General features: G+C 44.0%; 1 protein-coding gene across 1 annotated transcript in view; it reads left to right on the top strand.

Annotated features, from left to right (window-relative positions):
• The first annotated feature begins 10,073 nt into the window (after nt 1–10,073).
• RNPEPL1 (arginyl aminopeptidase like 1) overlaps nt 10,074–11,350 on the top strand; it is a 17,666-nt gene continuing 16,389 nt past the window's right edge. The window contains exons 1-2 of the mRNA XM_015831707.2: nt 10,074–10,225; nt 10,400–10,516. Of these exons, the coding sequence (XP_015687193.1) occupies nt 10,086–10,225; nt 10,400–10,516 (257 nt within the window). The 5' untranslated portion in view covers nt 10,074–10,085. The remainder of the gene's footprint in view (nt 10,226–10,399; nt 10,517–11,350) is intronic.

Here is an 11,350-nt window from a genome sequence, read left to right as displayed (position 1 = left end):
GGGCGAGCCTCCCCCGGCCGGGCCCTGGGCCTGCGCCCCGCTGGAGAGCGCCGAGGCTGCCTCGCCGCCGCTGCCCGCCTTCCCCCGCTCGGCGCCCGCCGCCCGCGCCCCCTGCCCGCTCTTCTTCCGCCTGGATCCCTTCAGCGACTACGGCTCGGCGCTCAGCATCTCCCTGCCGGCCTCGCTGGAGCCGCAGCAGCCCTTCCAGGTCATCGTCCGCTACACGGCCGTGGATGCCCCCGCGGTAAGTGGGGTCTGTTTTCAGCCGCTTAAAGGGAGGGCCGAGCGGGGCCGGTTCAAGGGAGGAGGGGTCCCCAAGACCCTTCGAAGGGGTCCGCAAGGATGGAAGGTAACGTGATAGCATCTTCCAATATCTGAGGGGTTGTCTCTGTGGAAGAGATCAGGGAGGTCATCTAGTCCAACCCTTGCTTAGGGTGGGTCCGACTTCTCCTTGAAGAAGAACTCATTGCTTCATGTGGCAGGCTGTTCCACCGGCTCCTTCCGTTGCTTGCTTCTGTTTCTTCTCCCATTTTTCCTCCTTTCCCTCGGGTGGTCTTATAATGCCACACTTGGAACATTGCATCCAGTTTTGGTCACCACAATAATAATAATAAAAAAAAGATGTTGATATTCTAGAAACAGTGCAACAAAGATGATTAAAGATGATTAATGATGATTAATGATTAAAGATATTAATGATTTTAAACCATATGAAGAATGGTTACAAGAATTGGGTATGTCTAATCTAATGAAGAGAAGGATTAGGGGTGACATAATAGCAGTATTTAAGGGGCTGCCACAAAAAAGGGGGGGGGGTTTGTCAAGCTATTCTCCAAAGCACCTGAAGGCAGGGCAAAGAAGCAATGGATGGAAACTAATCAAGGAGAGAACCAACCTAGAACTAAGGATAAATTTCACGGTAGTTAAAACACTCAATGGAACGTTTTCCCTTCAGAAGTTGTGGGTGCTCCGTCACTGGAGGCCTTTAAGAAGAGATTAGACAGCCATTTGTATGGAATGGTACAGGGTCTCCAGTATGAGCAGGGGGTTGGACTAGAACAGTGGTTCTTAACCTTTTTGAACGAATCGCCCCTTTAGCCAATGAGGAAGTTGTCATCGCCCCCTCCCCCAACATAACCTCTCATAGGAAATAATTCTTCAATTTATGCAAACACTTTTTTTGTTTTCTTTAAAATTGTCATCAGGACATATCGATGCAAATAATTTATTTCCAGTCTTTTCCCCATATCTCAACTGTGTGAAAAATTTTGGTGCTACCCATCACTTTATTCCCAAACTTCGTGATACATGTATTTCATTATTATCTTATTTATTCAAGACACTGAAATGTAATGACCACTGAAAACAAAATTCAATTGCAAGAAAGTGAAATGCCCGAAAAGAAAAACAGTAACATTTAATGATTGAATTACAAGTGAAATTTAAGACGCAAAAAGAAATATTAAAAGGGCATAAGAACAAACCACAATGCAGGAACTAAGAATTTCAAGACGAAAACTCTGAAACTAAATTAAGATTCGAGGAAAGTATATATAGTCACGCACACTGTAAAAAGGATTAAAAAGACACAAAGAAAATATAATATCGAACTGGAGTGCACGCTAAAAAAGTACAATACAAAGAGACACACAAAATGTTTTACAGAGCACAACAAAAATTCAAAAATGAAGCCGATGTGTATTCACATATGTACAGCGTTCTGTACTGAAGCTAGCTAGAGGAATATTTGAAAACACAATTCAATCCACTAATAGCGAGCGATCTGATGTTTTTGTACGACAGATATACAGCGATTCACTGTACAAAAAAGTCTCAAAAGTGTCCCCAAAACTTCTCGCTCCATCGCCCCCATATCTCCCCCTTTTCGTTCCTTCGCCCCCGCGTCGCCCCTTTTCGTTCCATCGCCCCCCTGAAAAATGAAATCGCCCCTTGGGGGGCGATATTGCCCAGGTTAAGAACCACTGGACTAGAAGACCTCCGGGGTCCCTTTCAACTCTGTTATTCTATTAGAAATCTCTCCGTTTTCATATCTATTGCAGTAAACACGAATAGACGCAAATGCAAACCAATGCTCTTAGGGGTCCTCCATCATTTTTAAGAAGTTAAAACAGGTCCAATGACCAAAAGGTTTGCTGTTCTCACTCATCTTGCGCAACTTCTTCTATGGAGGAATACTCGACCCCAGACCCTCCCTGCAAGCCCTCTTTGGTGTTCTCTAGAAAAGGATTCCCATGATTTAGCAGCACAGCTCTACCCATTGGGAAAAGCCACCTAAGCCCCAAGGATAGAATCTGGGCCAGTCTACTGGATAGCCAACATTAACAGAGGTCCATTTAAGAGGCTACCAACAAAGGTCTGGGAATGCTAATACAAGCTGGGAGACCCCCAAAAGTTGTGAACGAAAAAAATCTTTCCTTCCCTGCAGGTAAATCACACCCTCTTTAAAAACAACAGGAGGCAGAAAGATATAAAGTAGGACAGTCAGATTGTAGTGAGGCCCAACAAATTTTTTACAGCGGGTTTTCACAGTTGAAAATTTGGGGCAGATAACTTGAAAGGGCTTTGGGGGCAGGCGGTTAGAAAGAGGCAGAGAGGCCTATGAGGATTGGGGATCAGGTTTTAGGATTTATTTGGAATAATCAGCCAGTTGAGAGGTCACATGATGACACATATACTTCCCAAGCAGTGAAACTTTTGACCTGCTACAAAAATACATTGTCTTTCTAAAATTGGTCTCTCTCTCTCTGTCTAAAGATTGGAAAGTAGCCAACATAATGTCTTAACGGTGGGTTTCAATAGGAACACTAAAATTATGGACTTAACGGCTTCAGGTATAAATTGGTGGAAGCATTTATAAATATAAAGTTCTCTCTCTCTCTCTCTCTCTCTCTCTCTCTCTCTCTCTCTCTCTCNCCCCCCCCCCCCTCTCAGCAAACGTTGTTACTAAGGGAGAACAGGGTAAACTTCCTTTTTATAAAAGTCAGAAAACAGACAACGGGAGAAAAAAAATAATTTGGCCCACACCCAGGATGTCAAAACAAAATTGCAGTTTAAATTGGGCATAATGGAAGATTGGGCTGAGAGGAATAAGATATACAGTTAGACCTCGATTTACGATCACAATGGAGGCCAAAATTTCTGTTGCTAGATGAGACATTTATTAAATGGGGTTTGGCCCATTTTGTGACCTTTCTTAACCATATTTGTTACCTGAATTAGTGCAGTTAATTTAGTAGCACAGTTATTAAAAGGGGATCACCTGACCCTGGGACATGGCAACCGTCATAAATATGAGCCAGTTGCCAAGTGTCTGAATTTTGATCACGTGACCACAGAGATGCTGCAATAGTCGTAAGCATGAAAAACGGTCGTAAGTCTCTTTTTTCAGTGCCGTTATAACTTCGAATGGTCACTAAATGAATAGTAAGTTGAGAAGTTCTCACTGTATATTTCAGCAGGGAGAAAATGTATTTAGGGAAGAACAAAAATTCTTCTCCACGTTCTGCTATCCTTTTTTCCCCAAAGAATGTCATTATAGTTTAATTCTGTTTTAGTCAGCAATGTCTGGACTGGCCTTCTTCCCCTCAATTTCCCATTTTTCCAGATGGTTTTAGGGATAAATATATTTTTGTTTCTTCAGAGAAATTCTTTTGGTATTGGCTGAGCCTCTGATCCTTGGAACAACAGATGGAACAATTGACGAATGTTATTTGGAGAAAGCTTTTCCAGTATTAAATTTTTACCATCATTCAGGGAGGGAATACAGGTAGTACCGAGTCCAAAATTCCGGTTACTATGCCAGAGAGTTGTTGTGGGTCCTGCCCCCATTTTGCGACCTTCCTTGCCATGGCTATTAAGTGAATCACTGCAGTTGTCCAATTAGTAACACAGTTGTGAGGTGAATCTGCCTTCCCCATTGAACAAGACAATTGTTCAGTGAATTTTGCCCCATTTTATGACCTTCCTTGACACCGTTGTTAAGTGAATCACTGCAGTTGTTAAGTTAGCAACACGGTTGTTAAGTGAATCCGGCTTCCCCCATTGACTTTACTTGTCAGAAGGTCGCAAAAGCGGAATCACATGGCTCCGGGACACTACGACCGTCATAAATAGGAGCCCAACATCTGAATTTGGATCACGTGACCATGAGGATGCTGCCACCATTGTGTCAGAAACCGTCAGAAGTCAGTGCTATTGTTAACTTCCAACACTGGAAGTTTTTAAGAAGAAACTGGGCAGCCATTTGTCCGAAATGGTATAGAGTTTCCTGCCTGAGCAGGGGTTTGGACTAGATGACCTCCAAGGTCCCTTCCAACTTTATCATCATCATCAAGTGCTTCTCAGTCTAAGATACTTTCTCACTAATATTTGATTGCATGTAGACCTATAAGTAAAAACCACTTTCAATTAGGTAAAATATTGTGGATACGTGTAGCATTTGCCTGTAACAACAACAATAATAGTAGTAGTAGTAATAATAATAATGTTGGAAGGGACCTTGGAGGTCATCTAGCCCAACCCCCTGCTCAGGCAGGAAACCCTATACCATTTCAGACAAATGCCTGTCCATTCTCTTCTTAGAAACCTGCAGTGTTGGAGCATTCACAACTTCCGGTGGCAAGGTGTTCCACTGGTTAGTTGTTCTCACTGTCAGGAAATTCCTCCTTAGTTCTAGGTTGCTTCTCTCCTTGATTCATTTCCATCCGTTACTTCTTGTCCTGCCTTCAGGTGCTTCAGGTGTTGATATATAATACAATGGGGAAAAAAGAATATCCCTTGTTTCAGTGAAGCATAGGTGTTCCTGAAGGTCAGGGCAGTATATAATTTGAATTAATAACACTAATAATAATTTAATAAATAAGTGTGCTGAAATTCAGATGCTTTGACACAGAGGAATGGCTGACTATGAGATGGTCATTTTCCATTTGAGATGAATTGTATTTGTCTTTCCCATTAAGTCCTTCTCTATTAGGTGATGGCATTTTATCTATCGTGCCTGAAGTAGTTTATATAGATGCATTAAAAATAGAATTTCATGGAACAACATGCCACCATTTTAAAATATGCCGGCCTTGGCTGGCTTTTCTATTCTCTCTGTCTAGGGGAGATCAAAAAGGCTGCCCGGGGATGGCATATTTTAAGGTGGCGGCATATTGTTACATGAAATTCTATTTTTAATGCATCTATATCAGTGTTTCTCTACCTTGTCAGCTTTCAGATGGGTGGACTTCAATTCCCAGAATTCCTCAGCCAGCCACTGCTCTATATTATCTACTTCAGGCAGGAGTGACACTTTATCAATACATAGGATACACTTGGAGGTTAGTTTTAGAGAGGATCTTTAAAATGAGGCAAGGAGGTGAACTTGCATCCTATGGTTGTTTGATCTAGTTCAGGGTTAGGCAACCTTGGCTCTTTTATGACTCGTGGACTTCAACTCCCAGAATTCCTGAGCTAGCATGGCTCAGCTTGGAAACCTCTCCCTTTCCCCTCAGCATGGCTGGCTCAGGAATTCTGGGAGTTGAAGTCCATGAACCATAAAAGAGCCATGGCTGCCTACACCTGATCTAATTGATCTAATAAAGTCCCTTATCGGTTAAAGCAGAAAGCTCTTGTTAGGGAAAGCAAAAGTGACTTTAGGACAGGGGTCTTCAAACCTGGCCCTTTTATGACTTGTGGACTTCAACTCCCAGAATTCCTGAGCCAGCATGGGAGAACTATGGCCCCTTCATGACTTGTGGACTTCAATTCCCAGAATTCCTCAGCCAGCGTACCTGGCTGAGAATTCTGGGAATTGAAGTCCATAAGTCATAAAAGGGCCAAGTTTGAAGACCTCTGCTTTAGGAGGTAGTTACATTGCAAATGTAAAAAAAAAACAAAACAACCCCAAAGTCTTATACGAAAAATACCCTATACAGGTAGTCATCGACTTAAAATCATTCATTTAGTGACTCTTCGAAGTTGCAACACCACTGAAAAAAGTGACTTACGACCGTGTTTCACACTCACAACCATTGCAGCATCCCCTTGGTCACGTGATCAAAATTCAGAGGCTTGGCAACTGGCATGTACTTATGACAGTTGCAATGTCTCGAGGGTGACGTGATCCCCTTTTGCAACCTTCTGGCAAGCAAAGTCAATGGGGAAGCCAGATTCACTTAACAACTGTGATACTAATCTGCAGGGATAAGGAAGGTCATAAGATGAAGAAAAACTCACTTCATAACTATCTTGTTTAGCCACAGAAATGTTGGGCTCAATTGTGGTCATAATAATAAAGTTGGAAGGGACCTTGGAGGTCATCTAGTCCAACCCCCTGCTCAGGCAGGAAACCCTATACCATTTCGGACAAATGGCTGTCCAGTCTCTTCTTAAAAACTTTCAGTGTTGGAGCGTTCACCGCTTCTGGAGGCAGGTTGTTCCACTGGTTAATTGTTCTCACTGTCAAGAGGTTTCTCCTTACTTCTAGGTTGCTTCTCTCCTTGATTAGTTTCCACCCATTGCTTCTTGTCCTGCCTTCAGGCGCTTTGGAGAATAGCTTGACTCCCTCTTCTTTGGGCCAGCCCCTGAGATATTGGAAGACTGCTATCATGTCCCCCCTCGTCCTTCTCTTCATTAAACTAGACATTCCCAATTCCAGCAGCCTTTCCTTATATGTTTTAGCCTCCAGTCCCCTGATCATCTTTGTTGCTCTGCTCTGCACTCTAGAAATTTCTAGAGTCTCAACATCTTTTTTATATCATGGCGACCAAAACTGGATGCAGTATTCCAAGTGCGGCCTTACCAAGGCCTTATAAAGTGATATTAACACTTCATGTGATCTTGAATCTATCCCTCTGTTAATGCAGCCTAGCACTGTGTTGGCTTTTTTGGCAGCTGCAGCACACGGCTGGCTCACATTTAAGTTATTGTCCACTAGGACTCTGAGATCCCTCTCACAGTTGCTGCTTTTAAGCAAGGTACCACTTATACCAGGGGTCTTCAAACTTGGCCCTTTTATGACTTGTGGACTTCAACTCCCAGAATTCCTCAGCCAGCGCGCACGCTGGCTTAGGAATTCTGGGAGTTGAAGTCCACAATTCATAAAAGAGCCAAGTTTGAACACCCCTGACCTCTAACTGTGCATTTGGTTTTTCTTGCCTAAAAGTAGAACCTTACGTTTTTCCACCACTGAATTTCATTTTCATTTTTCATAAGTCGAGGACTGCCTACACCAGAGATTTTTATACTGTGGGTTGCTGTGGTGTGCCCACTCTCCAAAATGACAGAGGAAGCCCTCTTTTAAAAAAAAAAGTCTTAAAAAACACATGCTGTCGGTTTGTGGTTTTTACTCTTTTGACTTGTTTTCTTGGCTTTACCTCTCCAGCAAAAAAGTGCATCAGAATAGAAAATTCATGTCTTTTTTCTAGGTTATCGGTACCTGGAAAGATACAGTGAGTGAGGCTGACATGAGAGAAGTATCGTGAATGCTGTGCATTTGGGGTGTAAACTAGAGATCATTTGATTTCCTTCTCTTGTTTTCTTATATCCTGCCTTTCATTTGTCCTTCTGAACTTTGCATGATATAGGTCGTCCTCGACTTAACGACCACAACGGAACCCAAAATTTTTGTTGCTAAGTGAGACATTTGTTAAGAGAATGTTGCCCCATTTTACAACCTTTTTTTGGGGGGGGGGCACATTTGTTAAATGACTCACTGCAGTTGTTAAGTTTGTCCAGGGGTAGGCAAGCTTGGCTCTTTTATGACTTGTGGACTTCAACTCCCAGAATTCCTGAGCCAGCATGGGGGAACTATGGACCCCTTCATGACTTGTGGACTTCAACTCCCAGAATTCCTGAGCCAGCATGGGGGAACTATGGCCCCTTCATGACTTGTGGACTTCAACTCCCAGAATTCCTGAGCCAGCATGGCTCAGCTTGGAAACCTCTCCCTTTCCCCTCAGCATGGCTGGCTCAGGAATTCTGGGAGTTGAAGTCCACGACTCATAAAAGAGCCAAGGTTGCCTACCCCTGAGTTAGTCACATGGTTGCTAAATGAATCCAGCTTTCCCCATTGACTTGGCTTGTCAGAATGTCGCAAAAAGAGGATCGCATGACTCCGAGACTCAGCAACCGTCACACGTGCGAGTCAGTTGTCAAGCATCCAGCTGTAAATCATGTGACTACGGGGAGCCTGCAATGGTCATAAGTGTGAAAAGTGGCCATAAGTCCCTTTTTTCCGGTGCCGTTGAACGGTCACTAAATGAAGCGTCTTACTGTGTTACTACAGTCATTTCATTTAACCACCGTGGCAAAAAAGATGGTATAATGGGGCAAAAGTTAACTCTCTCACTTAGCAACAGAAATTTTGGCCTTAATTGTGATCATAAGTCGAAGAGTATCTAAAATTTGCTTTTTTTTTCCCCCCTTATCTATTCCTTCTGTCAGATCTGGTGGCTGGATCCTGAGCTCACCTACGGCAACACCAAGCCATTTGTTTTCACCCAAGGCCATTCGGTGTGCAACCGCTCCTTCTTCCCTTGTTTCGACACACCGGCTGTGAAATGCACCTACTCTGCGGTTGTCAAGGTAAGACACACTTTTCATAGCCCCTGAATGTGAGAAGAACCAGGCGTGATCAGACCTGAACCTCATGCTCACTAACGGCCAGAATTCAGCTTGTGATCCAGAAGCCCTGATGACCAGTATCAGGGTTTGGGTTTTTTTGTTTTTTTTTTCTTCTCCATTAATATCCTAATCCCCTTTCTGAATCGCCTCCCTTGGTGGTCATCGCTTCCTTTGGAGAGGGGGGACAGGATAGCAGTGTTCCAATATCTCAGGGGCTGCCACAAAGAAGAGGGAGTCAAGCTATTCTCCAAAGCGCCTGAAGGCAGGACAAGAAGCAACGGGTGGAAACTGATCAAGGAGAGAAGCAACCTAGAACTAAGGAGAAACTTCCTGACAGTGAGAACAATTAACCAGTGGAACAACCTGCCTCCAGAAGCGGTGAATGCTCCAATACTGGAAGTTTTTCAGAAGAGACTGGACAGCCATTTGTCTGAAATGGTATAGGGTTTCCTGCCTGAGCAGGGGGTTGGACTCGATGACCTCCAAGGTCCCTTCCAACTTTATTATTATTATTATTATAATGTCACTTGTTCACCAGAGGAAAGGACGAGAAACAAACGGTTGGAAACTGATCAAGGAGAGAAGCAACCTGGAATTAAGGAGAAACTTCCTGACAGTAAGGCCTTTATAAAACCCTAGTAAAACCCTTTATAAAACCCTAGTAAGATCATACCTGGAATACCTGGAAAGGCATGAATAGAGATTGGGCGAGACCTGGCTTAAAAACAGTAACTGTAAGAGGGACCTTGGAGTCCTGGTGGACTATCACTTGACTATGAGCCAGCAATGTGCAGCAGCAGCCAAAAAAGCTAATACAATCCTGGGTTGTATAAACAGAGGCATAGATTCAAGATCACGCAAAGTACTAGTATTGCTTTACAAAGCCCTAGTAAGACCACACCTGGAATACTGCAGCCAATTTTGGTCACCATATCACAAAAAAAGATGTTGAGACTTTGGAAAAAAGTTCAGAGAAGAACAACTAAGATGGTCAAAGACCTGGAGACTAAAACATATGAAGAACGGCTGCAGGACTTGGGTTTGGCTAGTATAAAGGAAAGAAGAAATAGGGGTGACATGATAGCAGCATTCCAGTATTTGAGGGGCTGCCACAAAGAAGAGAGGGTCTGTTCTCCAAAGCACCAGAAGGCAAGGCAAGAAACAGTGGATGGAAGCTGACCAAGGAGAGAAGCAACCTGGAATTAAGGAGAAACTTCCTAACAGTGAGGACAATTAACCAATGAAACAGCTTGCCGTCAGATGCTGTTATGTGCTCCATCACTGGAGGTTTTTAAGAAGAGGCTGGACAACCACTTATCTAAAATTGTGTATGGTCTCCTGCTTGAACAGGGGGCTGGACTAGAAGACCTCCAAGGTCCCTTCCAGGTCTATTCTATTCCTGTCAACTCTATTATTCTGTTATTCTTGTTTGTTTTTTTTTACAGGCCCCTGCAGGTATGCAGGTGTTAATGAGCGCCACCCAAAGTACTTATGAGGAAGAAGAGGGCATCTACCAGTTCTGCATGGAGTACCCCATTCCTGCTTACCTGGTGGCTTTAGTGGCTGGGGATCTTGTTGCCGCAGACGTTGGTCCCAGGTAAGACACTGTTGTCTGATTGAGCAGGGTGGATGGAGTACAGGGGTATTGCTAGGCTGTTATCTTAACCACTGTGTGCAGTTAGGTGTCAGTTTGCACCTCCGCAGCACGGAATGCCAAATCCGTGCTAGGCGCATTGCGAATTCTGCTCTTTTTCTGCCTTCTTTGCAACAGGAGCAAAGTCTGGGCCGAGCCGTGCCTCTTGTCAACCGCCATCGGCAAACTCTCAGGTCGGGTGGACCACTGGCTGAGCGCCGCAGAGAGCCTCTACGGTCCCTACATATGGGGCAGGTAAGCTCCTTATAGCATGCATAGGCCTCTGGTGGGGGGAAAGGCACAAACAGAAGGAACAAGGAAGGGGGAAAATCTACTACTGATGGCAAAATTCAGACAGGAAGGCGGTGCAGAGAGTGGTGAGGATGGCCGAAAAGATCATTGGCAGTCCCTTCCCTGCCATCCAGGACATAGCACAGAAGCACTACTTGAGCAGGGTCCACAAGATTGTCTGGGACACCACACATCCTTCTTCACGACCTGATTTCCTTGTTTTCCTTCTGGGAGGGGGGGGGCTCTGTGGTATCCGAAGCAGAACATCCAGATTCAGTCACAGCTTTGTCCCATACAGTGTTAACGTTGTGAACTCTCAACTCTTCCTCCTTCCGTTATGCATTCAAGATGGACAGTGAATAATATTTATTTGTTACTTATATGTAAAGGGTGTAGGAGTATACATAGGTTGTATGTAGTGTGTTTTAAATGTGCGTTGTGTAGGTGTACACTTTGAGAGGAAGCAACTAAATTTCATTTTTAATGTGTGCCATTGTGCCCACAGGAAAAAAAATGACAATAAAGGTTATCTGTCTGTCTTGTCTCTGTCTCTCTGTCTCTGTCTCTGTCTCTGTCTCTGTCTCTGTCTCTCTCTCTCTCTCTCTCTCTCTCTCTCTCTCTCTCTCTCTCTCTCTCTCTCTCCATCCATCCATCTTTCTGTCTCTCTCTCTCTCTCTCCATATCTATCTATCTGTCTGTCTTTCTGTCTGTCTGTCTGTCTGTGTATCTTTCTGTGTCTCTCTCTCTCCATATCTATCTGCCTGCCTGCCTGCCTGCCTGCCTACCTACCTATCTATT

Source organism: Protobothrops mucrosquamatus, unplaced genomic scaffold (assembly GCF_001527695.2).
Source record: "Protobothrops mucrosquamatus isolate PMUCROS unplaced genomic scaffold, P.Mucros_1.0 scaffold_276, whole genome shotgun sequence".
Classification (NCBI taxonomy): domain Eukaryota; kingdom Metazoa; phylum Chordata; class Lepidosauria; order Squamata; family Viperidae; genus Protobothrops; species Protobothrops mucrosquamatus.
Note: the sequence above shows the minus strand (reverse complement) of the source record. Positions and strands in the feature narration are given on the sequence as shown.